Source organism: Corythoichthys intestinalis, chromosome 3, assembly GCF_030265065.1.
Source record: "Corythoichthys intestinalis isolate RoL2023-P3 chromosome 3, ASM3026506v1, whole genome shotgun sequence".
In the NCBI taxonomy this organism is placed as follows: domain Eukaryota; kingdom Metazoa; phylum Chordata; class Actinopteri; order Syngnathiformes; family Syngnathidae; genus Corythoichthys; species Corythoichthys intestinalis.
This window is the reverse complement of record NC_080397.1, coordinates 66,855,825-66,877,315: the sequence shown is the minus strand read 5'-3', so window position 1 is coordinate 66,877,315 and position 21,491 is coordinate 66,855,825. Positions and strand designations below refer to the sequence as shown.

Here is a 21,491-nt window from a genome sequence, read left to right as displayed (position 1 = left end):
GGCTAAAACCTTACAATCCCTCTACCTACGATTAGAAATATCATGGGAACCAATGTGGGGAAGCAACGTAGCAATTGATCTTTATCTTAACACCTTATATTATTTGCCAACGCAGAGAAGATATATCAATTGGTAGCACTACGCACAGTCATGATTCCACTTCCCATCATGCATTTGGGCATGACTACAGTATAATTTACTGAAAGCTCAACAAATACACTAGATGACAATATTTAGTCACAAAATACAAAGTCACAAGTCTTTCTGTCCGTGGATCCCTCTCATAGAAAGAATGTTAATAATGTAAATGTCATCTTGAGGATTTATTGTCATAATAAACAAATACAGTACTTATGTACTGTATGTTGAATGTATATGTTCGTCCGAGTTTTATTCATTTTTTTCTTAATGCATTGCCAAAATGTATGTGATCGGGAAAAATTATCGGGAATGATTGGAATTGAATCGGGAGCAAAAAAAAGCAATCGGATGGGGAAATATCGGGATCGGCAGATATTCAAACAAAAACGATCGGGATCGGATCGGGAGCAAAAAAACATGATCGGAACAACCCTAATTGCAGCCAATTGGTTCAAAGCTTCACGGTGGTTCAATTGGTTTTATGACAGTCGTATGATGCCGCTGTCAAATAAAGTGTGACCGGTTAATATCTTTTGGTGTAAATATCCCATAATACAGTGAGGACAGCTGCGGCTTATAGTCCGGTGCGGCTTATCTATGAACAAATGCCGTTTTTGTGTCAAGTTTGGTGGGTGGCAGCTTATAGTCTGGTCCGCCTTATAGTGTGAAAATTATGGTAATCATTAGGGTTGTTCCGATCATGTTTTTTTGCTCCCGATCCGATCCCGATTGTTTTAGTTTGAGTATCTGCCGATCCCGATATTTCCCGATCCGATTGCTTTTTTTTTGCTCCCGATTCAATTCCAATCATTCCCGATAATTTTTCCCGATCATATACATTTTGGCAATGCATTAAGAAAAAAATGAATACAACTCGGATGAATATATACATTCAACATACAGTACATAAGTACTGTATTTGTTTATTATGACAATAAATCCTCAAGATGGCATTTACGTTAGCAACATTTTTTCTGTAAGAGGGATCCACAGATAGAAAGACTTGTAATTCTTAAAGGATAAATGTGACTTTGTGTATTGTGACTAAATATTGCCATCTAGTGTATTTGTTGAGCTTTCAGTAAATGATACTGCAGCCATTTAACTTCTGCCCAAATGCATGATGGGAAGTGCAACCATGACTGTACGTAGTGGCACCAATTGATATATCTTCTCTGCGTTGAGGAATAACATAGGGTGTTAAGAAAATGATTAACTACTACCTTTCTTCCCCACATTGCCTCCCACATTATTCTTAATTGCTGAGAGGTATTGTAAGGCTTTAGCCACATAAAATATGGTTCCAAAGGCTGTCAAAATTTTCTCTACTCATTATACGCTGCCTTTTAGCGCTATCTATAGGTAAAACAGCGTCTTTATAGATTGTACGCGACAATGCATGAGTGGAACGTGCAGCGCATGCGTTAATTATTTAACGTGATTCATTTTAAAAATTTAATTACTGCCTTTAACGCAATAAATTTGATAGCCCTACTTTAAGCCAACACTACTCTGGATGAGAGTAACACATTATGTCTGTAACGTTAAATACAATTAGCAAACGATTCAATTAAAAGATATATATATATATATATGTATATATATCAAAAAAAGGCATGTCCGATATTTTTTTGCCGATTCCGATACTTTGAAATTTGACGTGATCGGACCCGATCATCTCTAGTAGTCATACTGAATAACAATATGGTTACCATTTTTTATTATCTATTTTGTTTTTGTCTTGTCATCAGTCGCCGCGAATTCTTTAGATTTTTGCGGTTCTTTAGAATATGCAGTTATCCTTGGACATTTCTAGTTTGCTTTTTTCCTCCTATAATTGGCAGCAGATTGATCATTTTTATAAGCTCCTCTCTGAACATAAAACAATATAATTGGCATCCAAATAACTGTTTTATTACCGAAAAATCCGCAGCACAGATCGCTAACGGCATGAATAGTTTGATGACAATGCTTTACAGTTTTAAAAAAATTTACAATTTTTTGTGTGTTTTGTATCTAGGTCACAAATCACAAGCCCCAAGAATGCAACTTGAGGGGATACTGGACCACTCCCCCCTCCTCTGGGCAGGGATCATATGCTACACTTTGCAGGAGAATTCCGTTATGCAAGACTTTCATCCGAGACTGATTCCGAGAAGATTCGTTTTCTACGCTTAATTCAAACCTAATAGCGGTTTTGGTCCTTTATCATGGAGCTCAGTGAAGGACCACCTGTGCCATCAAAAAGAAGAAGGGTAAGTCAAGTCAAGTCTGTAGTTGCTGAATGATAGATATGCAGTAGAAGGTTGTTGTTGTTTTTTTTTTTTTTACAAAAGAAATGAAATTCATCCTTACTGAAATGTTTTGATTTTCTCAACTAAAACCTGTTCTTCCACCAAACAAATGTGCTGAGTTAATTGTTACAAATTCCTAATCCAGTCGTGTTGTTGTGGATCTCTGAACAAAAATGTACGCAAATGTGCACAATCCTGCAAGGAATTAAACGTTGTGCGTTCATACAACATAACATTGTTTTATATTGACTGATGTCTGTTTCTCCATCCTCTTTAACTCATTCAATACCAAAGATTTATAACAATGTCGTTCACGATATTCAACTGCTCATAACTAAAGGATGAGAATGTGAAAGATAGGAATGTAATCTTTCTTTTTGTAACTTCGGAATTCTTGTAGCCATAGAACAATTCTTCTTGCGACATGATGTTTGGTCGTGAATGAGTTAAGTGTCTTGGAGTGAGTGTGAATTGTTTGCGCAATGCTCAAGATACACATGAAAATATGATCCCAGAATGTTGGCTTTTGTATGAATTTAGGAGTGGAGGTGCTGGCAGGTTTGAGTGTCCACCAAACATTTTCCATCTGGCCTCTATGCTACGTAGCAATTGGTGTTTTTATCTTATTAGCTTAACCCATTTGTAATACCCTAATTTTCGCACTATAAGGCGCACCTGACTATAAGCCGCCCCCCCACCAAATTTGGCCTGAAAACGGCATTTGTTCAAAGATAAGCCGCACTGGACCATAAGCCGCAGCTGTCCTGTAGTATGTATGTATGTATGTATGTATGTATTATGGGATATTTACACAAAAAGGATATTAACCAGTAATACTTTATTTGACATCGGCGTCATACCAATTACTTTGAACCAATTGGCTGCAAAGCTTCATTGCTTCAAGAAGTTTAATTTGGCCATCACTGTCAGTCAACCTCTTCTGCCACCTGCTGTCAACACTGTTGTTGTCCAAAATGCCTCCGAGCATGCATTGCAGCGCTACAGATGTATATACAATCAAAATCCATGTCCTGTGCTAATAATTTCTTCAGTTACTGTTCCAGTTGTTTCATTAATTGCTAGTTATGGCATTTGGTAACATTTTATTAGACAGTGGTGTCATAAGACTGTCATAATTATGACATGACACTGTCATGAGCATTTATGAACGCTTATAACAGATGTCATTTACAGTGCCTTGCAAAAGTATTCGGCCCCCTTGAACCTTGCAACCTTTCGCCACATTTCAGGCTTCAAACATAAAGATATAAAATTTTAATTTTTTGTCAAGAATCAGCAACAAGTGGGACACAATCGTGAAGTGGAATAAAATTTATTGGATAATTTAAACTTTTTTAACAAATAAAAAACTGAAAAGTGGGGCGTGCAATATTATTCGGCCCCCTTGCGTCAATACTTTGTAGCGCCACCTTTTGCTCCAATTACAGCTGCAAGTCGCTTGGGGTATGTTTCTATCAGTTTTGCACATCGAGAGACTGACATTCTTGCCCATTCTTCCTTGCAAAACAGCTCGACCTCAGTGAGGTTGGATGGAGAGTGTTTGTGAACAGCAGTCTTCAGCTCTTTCTACAGATTCTCCATTGGATTCAGGTCTGGACTTTGACTTGGCCATTCTAACACCTGGATACGTTTATTTTTGAACCATTCCATTGTAGATTTGGCTTTATGTTTTGGATCATTGTCCTGTTGGAAGATAAATCTCCGTCCCAGTCTCAGGTCTTGTGCAGATACCGACAGGTTTTCTTCCAGAATGTTCCTGTATTTGGCTGCATCCATCTTCCCGTCAATTTTAACCATCTTCCCTGTCCCTGCTAAAGAAAAGCAGGCCCAAACCATGATGCTGCCACCACCATGTTTGACAGCGGAGATGGTGTGTTCAGGGTGATGAGCTGTGTTGCTTTTACGCCAAACATATCGTTTTGCATTGTGGCCAAAAAGTTCAATTTTGGTTTCATCTGACCAGAGCACCTTCTTCCACATGTTTGGTGTGTCTCCCAGGTGGCTTGTGGCAAACTTTAAACGAGACTTTTTATGGATATTTTTGAGAAATGACTTTCTTCTTGCCACTCTTCCATAAAGGCCAGATTTGTGCAGTGTACGACTGATTGTTGTCCTATGGACAGACTCTCCCACCTCAGCTGTAGATCTCTGCAGTTCATCCACAGTGATCATGGGCCTCTTGGCTGCATCTCTGATCAGTTTTCTCCTTGTTTGAGAAGAAAGTTTGGAAGGACGGCCGGGTCTTGGTAGATTTACAGTGGTCTGATGCTCCTTCCATTTCAATATGATGGCTTGCACAGTGCTCCTTGAGATGTTTAAAGCTTGGGAAATCTTTTTGTATCCAAATCCGGCTTTAAACTTCTCCACAACAGTATCTCGGACCTGCCTGGTGTGTTCCTTGGTTTTCATAATGCTCTCTGCACTTTAAACAGAATCCTGAGACTATCACAGAGCAGGTGCATTTATACGGAGACTTGATTACACACAGGTGGATTCTATTTATCATCATCGGTCATTTAGGACAACATTGGATCATTCAGAGATCCTCACTGAACTTCTGGAGTGAGTTTGCTGCACTGAAAGTAAAGGGGCCGAATAATATGGCACGCCCCACTTTTCAGTTTTTTATTTGTTAAAAAGGTTTTAATTATCCAATAAATGTTGTTCCACTTCACGATTGTGTCCCACTTGTTGTTGATTCTTGACAAAAAAATTAAATTTCATATCTTTATGTTTGAAGCCTGAAATGTGGCGAAAGGTTGCAAGATTCAATGGGGCCGAATACTTTTGCAAGGCACTGTAATGATATCCGGTAAATTATTTCACTTTTGAATGGATGTAAAAGATCCAAGCTGGACATAAATTGAGATATTGACATAATTTGCCGGATGTCACTTCACAACATAAGCATTCAGTAATGCCCATGATACTGTCATGTCATAAGTATGAATGACGGTTTTATGACAATGTTATGATGGCGCTTTGTAATAAATTGTTACCTATTAACCCAAATAAATCTTCAAATAAGCCGCACTGGACTATAAGCTGCAGAATTCAAAATGAAGGAAAAAGGTAGCGGCTTATAGTCCGAAAATTACGGTATTTGTTTGAATGTGTCGACCCTGATTAACACATAATGATAAACAGGTAGTCCTCGGGTTACGAACGAGTTCCGTTCCTACGCTGGCGACGTAATCCGAATTTCCGCGTAAATCGGAATTAACCCTTTAAGCACCACTAAATACACACATATTCAGGTAGGTATGAAAAAGTATCAACCTTTTGGAATTTCTCACATTGCTGTATAAAATCACCATCAACTGAGATCTGATCTTTGTCAAAATCACACCGATGAAAACACAGCATCTGCTTGAACTAAAACCACCCAAACATTTATACCTTTTCATATTTTAATGAGGATAGCTTGTAAATAGAGTAGGGCTGTCAAACGATTAAAATTTCTAATCGAGTTAATTACAGCTTAAAAATTAATTGATCATAATTAATCGCAATTAATCGCAATTCAAACCATCTACAAAATATGCCATATTTTTCTGTAAATTATTGTTGGAATGGAAAGATAAGACACAAGATGGATATATGCATTGAACATACGGTACATAAGGACTATATTTATTATAACAATAAATCAACAAGTTGACATTAACATTATTAACATTCTGTTAAAGCGATCCATGGAGAGAGGGACTTGTAGTTCTTAAAAGAAAAATGTTAGTACAAGTTATAGAAATTTTATATTAAAACCCCCCTTAATGTTTTTGTTTTAATAAAATTTGTAAAAATTTCAATAAAAAAATAAACTAGTAGCCCGCCATTGTTGATGTCAATAATTATTTACACAATGCTCATGAATGCTGAAACCTATAAAATCAGTCGCACCCAAGCGCCAGCAGAGGGCGGCAAAACTTGTTTCACTGTACTGTCATTTAAATCTGTCTGAGCGGGACATCTGCGTTAATTGCGTCAAATATTTTAACGTGATTAATTTTAAAAAATAATTAACGCCCGTTGACGCGATAATTTTGACAGCCCTAAAATAGAGATGTCCCGATCGATCGGCATCGGTCCGATCACGACATTTTCAAAGTATCGGAATCGGCAAAAAAATATCGGCCGTGCCTTTTTTTAATATATATACACTCTATATCTTAATTTAATCATTTTCTTATTGTATTTAACGTTACAGACATAATATATTACACTCATCCAGAGTCTTTAGTTTAGGCTTAAGGTAGGGTTATCAAATTTATCCCGATAACGGCGGTAATTTTTTTTTTTTTTTAAATGTATCACGTTAGAATATTTAACTCAAGTAATCTGATGGTGATTTTATGCATAAATGTGATAAATTCCAAAAGGTACAGATACGTTTATGCCGATCACCGGTTTCAAGGTATACCGTGGTATGAAAGAGTCACGGTTTCAAAACCGCCAAAATTTTCCTTAATACTGTCCCTACAGTATTAGCTATTTTTTATGTCCCAGAAATGCAGGGAGAAATCCCTCGCTTGCAGCTGCAAGGCTCAACAGTTCCCCACCGGTTGTTGTTAATTGTCAGTGAGTCAGCTGTGCTACATGATGGCTGGAGGAGGTGAAACTACTGAACTTTTTCCCCAATCGAGGAAAACTAAATCGCTTGTGTAGGAATACTTCGGCTACAGAAAAGTTACGGACGGCTGCGGCTTATATAAGGAGATACAACCGACATGAAAAACATGTTTGCGGAGGGTGGCTGCTGAGGAGGAAATACCTCCAAACGATTGCGCATTTCTATAAAATTATAGGTCAGCAAACACTATGATGAACGTTAACAGGAAAAAATACATACAGGAGGACACTTCTAAGCAGCTTCCTACTCAGGTTTTGCAGGTTAGCAAATTCACACAGTTTAATGTTAAGCTAACGCTGATACGGGTTGGACTTTCAGTAGGAAAACTAGTGGTATGCTCCCCACCTTCACAACATTGACGTCTTTACAAAAAATGCTGTGGCTGCAGCTGCTGCTGGCCAAAAAAAAAAAAAAAACATAAAACCTTGTAATGTCCCTCCTCTTCAAAGGCAATGGAGGAGGGGGCGGGGGTCAAGTTATCAGCCAATCAAACGTACGTTTGGGGGGTGGGGGGGGGGGTGGACCTGCAAATTCAGCAGGTGAAAAGGGATGAATGTAAGTCTGAACATAATGAAAACAATTGACCTAATAATGGTACAGTGGGGCAAATAAGTGTTTAGTCAACCACTAATTGTGCAAGTTCTCCTACTTGAAAATATTAGAGAGGCCTTTAATTGTCAACATGGGTAAACCTCAACCATGAGAGACAGAATGTGGGGGGGAAAAAACCCAGAAAATCACATTGTTTGATTTTTAAAGAATTTATTTGCAAATCATGGTGGAAAATAAATTTTTGGTCAATACCAAAAGTTCATCTCAATATGAAATCTCAAATGTTATGTCCCCTTTGTTGGCAATAACGAAGGCCAAACGTTTTCTGTAACTCTTCACAAGCTTTTCACACACTGTTGCTGGTATTTCGGCCCCTTCCTCCATGCGGATCTCCTCTAGAGCAGTGATGTTTTGGGGCTGTTGTTGGGCAACACGGACTTTCAACTCCATCCACAGATTTTCGATGGGGTTGAGATCTGGGGACTGGCTAGGCCACTCTAGGACCTTGAAATGCTTCTTACGAAGCCACTCCTTTGTTGCCCTGGCTGTGTATTTGGGATCATTTTCAAGCTGAAAGACCCAGCCACGTCTCATCTTCAATGCCCTTGCTGATGGAAGGAGATTTTCACTCAAAGTCTCTCGATACATGGCCCCATTCATTCTTTCCTTTACACAGATCAGTCCTGCTCCTTTTGCAGAAAAACAGCCCCAAAGCATGATGTTTCCACCCCCATGCTTCACAGTGGGTATGGAGTTCTTCGGATGCAATTCAGTATTCTTCCTCCTCCAAACACGAGAACCTGTGTTTCTACCAAAACGTTCTATTTTGATTTCATCTGACCATAACACATTCTCCCAGTCCTGTTCTGGATCATCCAAATGCTCTCTAGCGAACCGCAGACGGGCCTGGATGTGTACTGGCTTTAGCAGGGGGACACGTCTGGCAGTGCAGGGTTCGAGTCCCTGGCGGCGCATTGTGTTACTGATAGTGGCCTTTGTTACTGTGGCCCCAGCTCTCTGTAGGTCATTCACTAGGCCCCCCCGTGTGGGTCTGGGATTTTTGCTCACCGTTCTTGTTATCATTTTGACGCCATGGGGTGAGATCTTGCATGGAGCCCCAGATTGAGGGAGATTATCAGTGGAGTGGTCTTGTATGTCTTCCATTTTCTAATAACTGCTCCCACAGTTGATTTCTTTACACTAAGCGTTTTACCTATTGCAGATTCAGTCTTCCCAGCCTGGTGCAGGTCTACAATTTAGTCTCTGGTGTCCTTCGACAGCTCTTTGGTCTTGGCCATAGTGGAATTTGGAGTGTTGACTGACTGACTGAGATTGTGGACAGGTGTCTTTTATACCGATAATGAGTTAAAACAGGTGCCATTAATACAAGGAACGAGTGGAGCCTCGTTAGACCTCGTTAGAAGAAGTTAAGCCTGAGTTATACTTCCGCGTCAGACCTACGCCGTCAAGGAAGAATCGAGTTACGACCCTACGCCGTAGCCTGACGCGCACCTCTCGATTTTTGTAACCTTCGCGTCGCGTAGACGCGTATGACGTAGCGAAAACGGACTGTGATTGGTCCGCTCAGACTGTTGTTTCCGGTTTACCGCGAAAACACCGCCATTGTACAATAGAATCAAACATTGTTTTCTACACGCAAAAATGGACCAAGCCGACGGGAGTATCATCGAAGAGCAAGTCTCGTCAAGAAATTATTATTGTGATTGCCAAATGGCAAGGTCGGCGATCGAAAAAATAAATAAATGGAAGAACCACCGAGACGTGGGTGGTCGGAATCGAGTGGCCACACGAAGCGGTGACCCAGTCGGCCAAAAACTGCCAACTTTTTATCACTTTATGTCGTATTTTTGGTTGGTGCACTTCATCATTTACTGTGTACATATGTTTGCTGTGAGTCTGTGACTTATTTACGTGTCACACTTCAAGTATATAAAGAATAAAGCACAGATTTGGTGTCAAAAAAGTTGTTTTGATCTTTAATTTTCAATAACAGACAGTTCACACACACGATACATCATCACTGATTGAGAGTGCCTCGGTGCTTTTTATGATAACCTTAAAATCAAGCCTCCCAACGCAGTTTGGGAAGTTCCCTGGACGCCAGAAATCTGCTATGGCTTCCCACTGGCTGGCTGTAGGACACGGCAAACAAATCGGGCTGGAGGGCTTTGCAGACCTTGAACGCAGTGCTCGACGCCAGTTTGAAGCTAGCCGCCACAGCTAGCTCCCTCCACCCGACTCTCTGTGCGGCATCAAAAGTCGGCCAAACCGCCTCGAAACCGTCTTCTGCGTCGCCTGCCCCTCAACATTTGTATGTTCAATATTTATTCAGTGTTGATGAGCAGAATATTTACTTTCAAGAGTTCCATATTGCATTGTTTATTTTTCTCCGACTAGCGGAAGTAAACAAGCATGCCCCAAAACCGTACAAACATAACGCCACATCCCTCTAGTGGCTTGGCGGTGAAATACAGAGCAACGCGTTCCCTCACCGCAGAACTATCGAATGTCGAATGACGCCGTAGTCGCTACGCCGTCACCGCAACGCGGGAGTATAACTCAGGCTTTAGACCTCTTTGACAGCCAGAAATCCTGCTTGTTTGTAGGTGACCAAATACTTATTTCCCACTGTAATTTGGAAATAAATTCTTTAAAAATCAAACAATGTGACTTTCTGTTTATTTTTTCCATGTTCTGTCTCTCATGGTTGAGGTTTACCCATGTTGACAATTACAGGCCTCTCTAATCTTTTCAAGTAGGAGAACTTGCACAATTAGTGGTTGACTAAATACTCATTTGCCCCACTGTAGGTTCTATTCAATCCTTACAACATAAGGGAGGACAATATAAATCACCCATACAGTGCCCTCCATAATTATTGGCACCCCTGAAAAAGATGTGTTTTTTTAGCTTTTAATATTTATTTTTTTTAATTCAATTACAATGGGACCTTAATGGGGAAAAAAAAGAAAAATCCAACCTTCAATACAAGTGCATTCATTCAGTGGGGAAAAAATCCCACATCAAGAAAACAATATTTGACATCAAATAATGTGTGTCACAATTATTAGCACCCCTGGTGTTAATACCTTGTAAAAACCCCTTTTGCCAACAAAACAAGGTCTGGGGACTGAGATGGCCATGGGAGGAGCTTGATTTTATGTCTGGTGAACCATTTCTGTGTCCTGGGACCGTGTGTATTTTTGTGTGAGACCAAGATTGAGCTTTTTGGCAACAAACACTCTAAGTGGGTCTGGCATGCCACAAAAGATGCGCATGCTGAAAAGCACCTCATACCCACTGTGAAGTATGGGGGTTGGGTCAGTGATGCTGTGGGGCTGTTTCGCTTCCAAAGGCCCTGGGAACCTTGTTAGGGTGCATGGCATCATGAATGCTTTGAAATACCAGGACATTTTAAATCAAAATCTGTTGCCCTCTGCCTGAAAGCTGAAGATGGGTCGTCACTGGGTCTTTCAGCAAGACAATGGCCCTAAACATATGGCCAAATCTACACAGAGATAGTACACCAGACACAAAATCAAGCTCCTCCCATGGCTATCTCAGTCCCCAGACCTTGTTTTGTTGGCAAAAGGGGGTTGTACAAAGTATTAACACCAGAGGTGCTAATAATTGTGACACACATTATTTGATGTCAAATAATTTTTTCTTTATGTGGGATTTTTTCCCCACAGAATGAACGCACTTGTATTGAAGGTTGGATTTTTCTATTTTTTTCCCATTAAGGTCCCATATTATTTGAATTAAAAAAAATATTAGAAGCTAAAAAACACATCTTTTTCGGGGGTGCCAATAATTATGGAGGGCACTGTATAACTGAACTCATTACATAATGGAAATAAGGTTGCTTAAAAGTTGGGGACAATTTGAGCATTGTGAAAAGTTGGTAGTGTTATGTCCCTACTGTCCCTATGCAAACCAATGCCCTCGGTTGCAGCCCTTCTTTAAAGCTCCGCAGCGACACAGCTCGATGATGTTCTGCATAAAATAGCTGTAGTTAATTTATTGTTATTTTAACCCAGTCAGAATACTCCTAAGTAGGGCTGCAGCTATCGAATATTTTAGTAATCGAGTATTCGACTGAAAATTCTATCGATTAATCGAATAATCAGATAGACCATATTTTTTTTAATGTAAAGAGCAATTATAAATATACAAGAAAAACAAGAAATTTCACCTAATATTGAACCATTTTCAGACTATGTTTTTATTTTCGATGTACATTTTTGAAAACAACTAACAAGTGGATCTCAGATGTGACTAGAAAAAAGAAAAACAAATTCACGACTGTCACTCAAAAAGCTTCTAGATCTTATAAAAAGAAATCTTATTTCCTACCTAAAAATGTCATTATGCCTGATAACACACATCACTTAAAAGTTAGGAGTTTTTCCCATGTGTGTCAACTGAATTTCCATTTGTGTCAAGCTGTTTTTAAGTTCTAGTTAATCAAGTTTTAAGTTAGTCTAAATTGTAAGTAGTGCTGCAACTATCTATTATTTTAGTAGTCAATTAATCGATTAACTATTTACTTCAAATAATTGAGTAATCGGATAAGGAACATGAAAAATTTAAATACCTGAGCTGAGCCTCGAATGGTATAAAAAAAATAAATAAAAAAGGATCGACTGTATGTACAACAAAAGAAAATTGGCTAACTTACATAGCAAAAGTCCACTAGCTTAAATGCTATAAAACTGTAACGTTTTTTTTAAACAATGCTCTTAACATTTGTTCAAACGCATATTCCAGCAAAAAAACTGCTAACCTATGAATTACGAATGCATTGAAAAAAACATTAGCTCAAACAAAAACTTGGCTTATGTTTGTCTTAACATGGAGCAGCTGGATTCAGCTCTGTGAAATGAGGCAGACTAGAGGGAAGTGTATCCATCCAAATCACTAAATTCAAACACTTTCAAAATAAACCTTTACAATGCCACTTTAATCAAACGAATACTCGAAGCAGCAAAATTTAATTTGAATCTTTTTTTCTAATCGAATACTCGTGTTAATCGATTAATCGTTGCAGCACTACTCCTAAGTACTGTGTGTGCATGAGACCTCAATTATAAACAACATACCCAAACCGAATAAGTGAAAACATGCTGATTAATTTAATGACTATAAAATAACCAATTTTCAGTCAATGACTGCTATATTTACACATTTTGGAATTTTACTTCATATTTGAATGAAACATCCATCGTGGCATCCTGTCATAGTCTCGCATCTGAAAGAATTGGAATGTTTTGAATGACACGCGAGTGGTTGCTTTTGATATCATTCTGAAATCTGTTCATGTGACTGTCATCTTTTTTCTTTCTGAAATTCCACAGCAGTTTTAAATGAAATGTCCTTGTGCACAAATGGGATGGTCATACTGTTAGAACTGGAATGGTTGCTTGACTACAACTTCACATGTTACTGATCATACATTATATGATGACTCACACAGATGTTATAACACAAGAACAATTAATATAATAGTTGTCTTTCCTGAGAAAAATTCTGCAGTGTAAATTGTACTATAAAATGATTATTTTCGGTTTAATTGAGACAATCCTTTTGAGAAATGTCATCTCCCCTGCATTCACATTTCACGGCCTAATGCGAGACATCTTGTGGGAAGTGGGAAGATTCGTTGATTCTTCACATGCTTCGCTCGCAGTGGGCACAAGGACTCTGTGTTGTTGAAGTTTAAAACCAGCCCCCTTGTTAGATTCGAGCTCAGTCTTCATGAGGAGGACGCTCGGTACGCAGCAGACACTTTGGACACTATTATTGCACCGCAGCGTATGCAAAGATGTCGAGAGAAAATTGGGACAATGACTATGAATATACCCCTTTGTTAATTAAAGAACCCAAGGAAACAAAGCAGGCTTTAAAGGTATGTTAAGTATTGTGTTAAATTATGCTAGGGTGAATTATTAAGATTAAGCTGAGGAAAAACATAGGATGCGTTTTGGAAAAAAAATCATGAAAAGTTAATATTGTGATGTTGATTTATTTTGAGCTTTTCTTTCTTATTGAAATGTTTTTTTTTTATTATTACAATTTTTAAATTCTATTTATTTTACATTTTCTTTTGTTGGCAGATCCCAAACATAAACCTTTTAATGGCTATGTTTGCCGCTTGCATCGGAGGGACCTTCCAGTATGGATATAACGTCTCTGTTATCAATGCACCGACCAAGGTAATGATGTCTTCTACTAAATATTTGTAATTTTTCAAATTCTGATCAGAGTATTTGTATCTGGGAGGTTTAATGGAGCAGTTCTTAGCAGATCTGTTTCACACTTGAAAATGAAACATTGTATTTATGCAAGAAATTGGTGGTTTCAAGTGGTTTCACACAACTGCTTTAAGTAACTATTAAGTTATGTAGTTTAATGAAAAATGCCTAATGATTTAAGTAAGACTTAATAAACAACTTCAACAATATAAGCAATTCTTATTCAAACCTTTTACATGCAAAATATGTAACAACAATAAAAAAATGAAATATTGTATTTATACAAAAACCTGGTATGGTATCATATGACGAGACGGGCACAGGTCCCGGAACATACGCAAAAAATGGTGCTGAAAACAACATGCGAATGCCCACTTGCCATGCTGTGGGATTTTTCTTTGTGCTTTTGACTCGTTTTGCACCATCTTCCTTCTTTTTGGGAAAAAGACAGTCAATGCAACTGTCTTTTTGGCATGTTGAAATATCGTTTGATCCTATTCCTGTTCAAAGCTTTTACATGCAAAATGTGTCACAACACTCAAAAAATGAAACATTGTATTTATGCAAAAACCTGGTTACAGAGAACTGCTTTAAGTAACTATTAGGCAGAGGTGTGTAGTAACGCGTTACATGTAGTTCTTAATTTGTAAATCATAAGGTGCCCGAATGAGAAGTACATATGACAGCGCAGGGATGATGAGACGGGCACAGGTCCCGGAACATACGCAAAAAATGGTGCTGAAAACAACACGCAAATGCCCACTTGCCATGCTGTGGGACTTTTCTTTGTGCTTTGACTCGTTTTGAACAGTCTTCCTTCTTTTTGGCATGTTCAAATACCGTTTGATCCTGGCTGCTTGCCGCAAATTTAAAAAAATATATATTTATTTTTTAAATGTCGGGGCGTAATTTATTGGTCAAGCTTTTCAGTGCATCAACAAATCTCTGACTCTTTCAAATGACGTAAAATTTTTATATGAACAACATGCAAATCTTGGGATTTGTTCTGTAAATGAATTTATGCAGATTTTATTTTATACTGTAATGTCCGTAACTATGTGTAATATTCTGATATAATGTATTCCGAGGCACCCTGAAAAGCACGCAACGTTACTGTTGTTTTGGTCACGAGATACGGGAGTGAGCTAGAAACAAGATCCGGCACAAATTAACCCCTGGTTACATGTACTCTGTTATATATACTTGAATAACCTTTTAAGAGTAGTTTTACTAAGCCATACATTTTACCTTTACTAGGGTAGATTTGTGAAGAACAAAAAAACACGACTCTTACTCTGCTACTTCAGTTACATTTTCTCTTTATTCTCCATATTTGTTGTTTTTTTTTTTGCCAGTGATGCCAAGAGTAGTTTCACCAATGAGACGACGTAACAATAATGACATGACTCAGTTATACTAATCAGACACAAGCTTTCCGTTTTTATGATCACGCCAGCCTGTTCAATCACATGGCGTCATTAAAGCACCGTAAAAAATGAAGTATTTGACACAGAGTGCTGCCCTCAACTGTCACACTTGGACGGAACGAAGAGGACTCGGATGCAGAATGCAGTCTTGTATTAACACAAATGGTGAGATGCAGAAATAAACTGAGGGCGCGCCAGAAGGAGAAAATAACGGGCTATGAAACAAAATGATACAAACGAGAGACAAGAAAGCCAAGCTAAATGCACTGGAGTAAACAACTACAACAAAGGGCTAGTCATGAGGCACAAAATAACAACGACTATGACAGAACACTATGAACAAACTTACAATGTAGAATATCTTTGGCTACAGATACTGGCTGTAGTGGCAACTAAGGGCAAAGACACTTTGGCACAAGACTAGGGAGTGAAAAACAATTTAAACACATGAGGAACGAGGCACAGGTGGGAACAATAGGTCATCACAATCAGAGGCAGGTGAGGCAGCATGAAGGGTGAGTGGTGGAAACAGGCGGGTGAGGCTTCAAAATAAAACAGGAAGAGACATGACAATGACATACCTGTCAACCCGAGGCCATTGGCAATCTTACAAATAATGGCGTATGCCCTCCCCTTACAAATTGGTGACTCATCTTACAACGTTTTACATAGCCTGCAATATGAAACAAAACTAAAACTCAATTTTTTAAATAATATGAATTTATTGGTAATATTGTCACATATAACCTGGTGCAGTCATAGAACAATCAATATCTTCAGCAAGATCATAAGTACTAAAATTTAACAGTGACTTTTGTTATAATTGTATGTAGCACTTTTGGCAATTTCTATCATGTCTTTTGATGGCTGCACTTCAGCTCGCAGTTCAGTTTGACTTGAAGGTAGTTTGTCAGTGTGTCCAATTATAAATTAAAAAGGTCAATTGATAAAATTAACTTACCGATGCAATCTTTGAGTCAGGGAACATTTCTTTTGCTAATTCTGAGAAGTACGGAGCCCCCCGCGTGCCAGGGTAGAAAAAAAAAATCATAGCTAATCCGTACCCACAGTTTAGTAATCTGTACCCACAGATTACTAATCTGTGCCCACAGTTTACTAAACCTTACCCACAGTTTAGCAATCTGTACCCACAGATTACTAATCTGTACCCACAGATTACTAAACTGTGCCCACAGTTTACTAATCTGTACCCACAGTTTAGCAATGTACAGTAGTCACCAATGTTTTGCGGTGGCCGTCTAAAATCTCACTTTCAGGTGTCATCAATATGGCATGTTGTGTTTGCTACCAAAGAAAACGTGCGATAGTTACCTTTTAAAACCCCTTTGTTCGCCGAGGGCAAAACGTTCAGGTGCTTGCTCGGTCGGTCCCTCGGCGTTTGAAGTCCCCGCCAAACATTGGGGACAACTGTTTCCGGGTCATCGCTAAACTGTGGGAACAGATTAGTAAACTGTGGGTACAGTTTAGTAATCTGTGGGTACAGATTTGTAAACTGTGGGTACAGATTACTAAAATGTACCCACAGTTTAGTAATCTGTGGGTACAGTTTAGTAATCTGTGGGTACAGATTACGAAACTGTGGGGACAGTTTAGCAAACTGTGGGTACAGATTACGAAACTGTGGGTACAGTTTAGCAAACTGTGGGTACAGATTACTAAACTGTACCCACAGATTTGTTTAGTACGGAGCCCTCCAGGGTGCCAGGGTAGAAAAAAAATTAAAAATCATAGCTAATCTGTACCCTCAGATTACTAATCTGTACCCACAGATTACTAAACTGTACCCACGGTTTAGCAATCTGTACCCACAGTTTACCAATCTGTACCCACAGTTTACTAAATTGTACCCACAGTTTACTAATCTGTAGATTACTAAACTGTAACCACAGTTTACTAATTTGTACCCACAGATTACTAAACTGTACCCACAGATTAATAATCTACCCAAAGTTTAGCAATGACCCGGAAACTGTAGTCACCAATGTTTGGCGGGGACTCCAAATGCCGAGGGACTGACCGAGCAAGCACCTGCACCTTTTGCCCTCGGCGAACAAAGGGGTTTTAAAAGGTAACTATTGCACATTTTCTTTGGTGGCCGTCTACATTTTTCCGTAGGGCTCCGTACCGTAGAGAAGTGATCAACTATAGGCAAATTGTGTTCAGCAACAGATTGGCAGAATAAAATCTCCGCTTTCGTCAATTTTCATTCTGCAGACTTCATCTTTATGACCAGTGTTGTTAATCTTACTTTTAAAAAAGTAATTAATTACAGTTACAAATTACTTCTCACAAAAAGTAATTGAGTTAGTAACTCAGTTACCTGAATGTATGAGTAATTAGTTACTTGGCAAAGTAACTGGTGTTACCTTTATTTTATTTTATTTTTTTCATTTAAAAAAAAAAAAAAAAAAAAAAAACATAGTAACCTTTGTTATGTTTGGAAGTCATTTAATGTTGTGATTCAACCGTTAAAGTTGTTAAAATTGCTACCGTTTTTGCATTGGTTCCCTTCTGTCTACTTTTGACATGTGAAAGTTTTAAAACTGTTTCCTCATTTAAAGATAGATTCAAGTCAAGATTTTGCCAATTTAGGAGTATTTTAGATAAAAGGTTACTTAGGTCCGCTAGGAAGGTTCACTAAAACAGAGCCTTTCTGAGAAGTCTACTGCTTTAAAATGGCGGCTGTTTACCCTCGCCAGCAAGTGTATAATTTCGCATCTAATTCATATTCTGTACATGTGATATCTAGCATAGCATCATGTGGGCTGTGAGCTACAGTCAGGTATTATTGGAGCCACCTAGCCTAGTATCGCGTTTGCAAGGGCGTCACAACTCCCCCTTTTCCACTCCCGCTCTTCTTTCTCCGTGTCTCTGACTTTTCTCGCGTCATTCAACCAACATAGTAACGCACATTGTCTCGTTGCCGAAACGGTGACAAAATCCGAACGGAGAAAAAAAAACGTAGTGCTGAAAAATGTACAGATTTTGAACCTACGACATTTAAAAATCAGCGCTCACTTGTACAAATTAGGCCGAAACCGTACAACTTGACAGGTATGCAATAGACCTAGACAGGTCAACCCTCACCTTGCCGTGACATCAACATGACTCGAATGACCTTTAAACTCTCTCCCAGTTTTTATTTGGTGCCGACTGACCACAGAAAAATGAAGATATGATCCTTTTTAATTTCAAAAGAATAGAAATTATGAAGGAACTACCGTATTGGCCCGAATATAAGACGGTGTTTTTTGCATTGAAATAAGACTGAAAAAGAGGGGGTCGTCATACATTCGCAGTCTAGACATTATACCAATTAACGACGCTAGATGGCGCCAGATATTATTGAAGCGATGTTCTGTCATGACAGATCTCAGCTACTCTCCCCATTCACGATGCTAGATGGCGCCAGATATCATTGAAGCGATGTTCTGTCACGACTGATCTCAGCTACTCTCAAATTTAACCAGTTTGCATTATTTTATTGAAATGTTTGTCCTTATTCAGATTTGTTTAAAGACTACAGTTACAGTTCACTTTGATGGTTAATGCAGTTATTGCAATTTTGTTGTTTTATCACAATAGATAGGTTTATTTACATTTCAAAAACCAGAAGCCATTCATTTATGAATGTGATTGCACTTTAGTTTACATATTTAAATGTTCAGATATTAAGATTTGAATGAGGCAAGATAACATGCTTTTTCTCTCAAATATATTGTTATAATCATTTGTTTCGGATGTACTGTAATTATTTTCTGTTTAAAAATTAATTTGGTGTTCAAAAAGTCTTTTTTCAAACTTGAGTCTTGAAAAAGAGGGGGTTGTCTTATAATCAGGGCCGTCTTATATTCCGACCAATACGTTATTCACTTTTAAAACTAGGAACTGTTTTCTCCACTAGAGGGTACTCATGCTCTGTGGACGAATAATGCTTCATTTTTGTCAATTTTTTCCTCTCGGCGGAATTCAATGGGTTTTTGTTTTGTTTTGTATTTCTTTGGCTTAATGTGGCTTTGTAATGGATTATTGTACAGTGTCATTATAACAACAGTTCCTATTGATAACTTTGTGTTGAGGGAAAAAAATACCATTATACAATTTTTTTTTTTAAATCAAACAAAAATTTAAGCAGTTACCCACAATGTTACTCATTACTTGAGTATTCTTTTCACCAAATACTTTTTTACTTGTACTTGAGTACATTTTTTGAATGACTTCTTTAACTTTTACTTGAGTAATACTATTTTGAAGTAATGCTATTCTTACTTGATTAAAATATTCGGCTACTATACCCACCTCTGATGGTAAATACAGCAATGGGTTCAGTAATTTGTAAAAACACAAACCTAATGTGCACATACAATGAAAGCCACCTATTATAAGTTAAAATAATGCACGTTTCTTTTTTGAGTGTTGATTGTTGATCTGTTTTTTGTAAATTTGTTCTAAGCTTTTGTCTCTTTTCATGTTTGCAGTATGTGCAAGATTTCATCAACCAAACTTGGATCGAGCGCTACCAAATTCACGTTTCGTCTGGAGTTCTCACTTTAATGTGGTCAACTATTGTGTCTGTGTTTACCCTTGGAGGGCTAATAGGAGTGTCAGTTGGGGGAACGCTGTCTATAAAGCTGGGAAGGTACAGTATATTTTTGTTGTTGTTGTTGTTGCTTACTTGTATTCATCATAAAAGTGCAGTGATGGATGAAGTACTGACTCTTTTACTCAAGTAAAAGTGCAGATACAGGTGAAAAAAAATACTTAAGTAAAAGTATAAAGTACAGTAATTGCTTTAAAATTTACAAGTAAAAAGTAAAAGTATTTTATCTTTATAAATATACTGTATGTATATATATATATATATATATATATTAGAGCTGTCAAAATTATCGCGTTAACGGCCGTTAATTAATTTTTTTAATTAATCATGTTAAAATATTTGACGCAATTAACGCATGCACTGAATGACCAGCTCGCACATTGCCTTAAACAGATTACAATGAGGCCGTTTAGGAACATTAAGAGTGAAGAGAATGCCACTGGCTGCTTGGGGGCAGCGGCATTCCATACTAATATTATTTCTTCTAAACGTGGGAGAATTAGTAGTTGTGAGATGTTTATGCTGTATGCACAATGCAATGCAAATTGCTATTTGTGCTCCACACATATTTCGGTAAGTTTTCTTTATTTTAGTGGCAATTATGTGTCTCTTGTTGTATTTTGGGTAAGATATGTACTGATATATGTTATACAGTAAAGGCGAGTGGACACAGGCATTCTTTGGACCGCGCCGTTTATTGGCATAAGCTTCTCCTTCACAACAAACATAAGTATCGTTTAGTGAAAGCACAACAAAAATAATATTTCTATCCGTCTCAAAAAAAATAATGTTCACAAAAAGAGAAGCACTTCAGTCTATAGTAATGAGGCCCTATTCTCAAAGTTAAACAACAATGCAAAATGAACTGGCATTCCATATCAAAATAGCTATGCAAAATACGCGTAAGACTTACTCAGACTTTGGTCACTCTATTCTTATTATTGTTATTTTCATTCTTATTATTATTATATTAACTCTACTTTTGATTGAAAATTTTACAAATTTTATTAAAACGAAAACATGAAGAGGGGTTTTAATATAATTTAATAATATAAAATTACTATAACTTGTAACTATAACATTTGTCTTTTAAAAACTACAAGTCTTTCTATCCGTGGATCACTTTAACAGAAAGAATGTTATTAATGCCATTTGTGGATTTATTGTTAAAATAAACAAATACAGTACTTATGTACAGTACTTTGTATGTATATATCCGCCTTGTGTCTTATCATTCCATTCCAACAATAATTTATAGAAAAATATGGCATATTTTATAGATGGTTTGAATTGCGATTAATTACGATTAATTATGATTAATTAATTTTTAAGCTGTAATTAACTCGATTAAAAATTTTAATATATATATATATATATATATATATATATATATATATATTGAAAATATTAGAAAGGCCTGTAATTGTCAACATCGGTAAACCTCAACCATGAGAGACAGAATGTGGAAAAAAAAACAACTGAAAATCACATTGTTTGATTTTTAAAGAATTTATTTGCAAATCATGGTGG

At 37.7% G+C, this 21,491-nt stretch overlaps 1 protein-coding gene across 2 annotated transcripts in view; it reads left to right on the top strand.

Moving 5' to 3' along the window:
- The first annotated feature begins 2,245 nt into the window (after window positions 1-2,245).
- Window positions 2,246-21,491, top strand: part of LOC130912778 (solute carrier family 2, facilitated glucose transporter member 11-like) — a 47,214-nt gene continuing 27,968 nt past the window's right edge. Inside the window, exons 1-3 of one of the 2 annotated variants that reach the window (XM_057830802.1) lie at window positions 2,246-2,396; window positions 13,776-13,874; window positions 19,840-20,000. In XM_057830802.1, the coding sequence (XP_057686785.1) occupies window positions 2,352-2,396; window positions 13,776-13,874; window positions 19,840-20,000 (305 nt within the window). In that variant the 5' untranslated portion in view covers window positions 2,246-2,351. Of the gene's footprint in view, window positions 2,397-13,426; window positions 13,568-13,775; window positions 13,875-19,839; window positions 20,001-21,491 lie in introns of those variants that run through there. The other variant, XM_057830801.1, reaches the window with a different exon arrangement.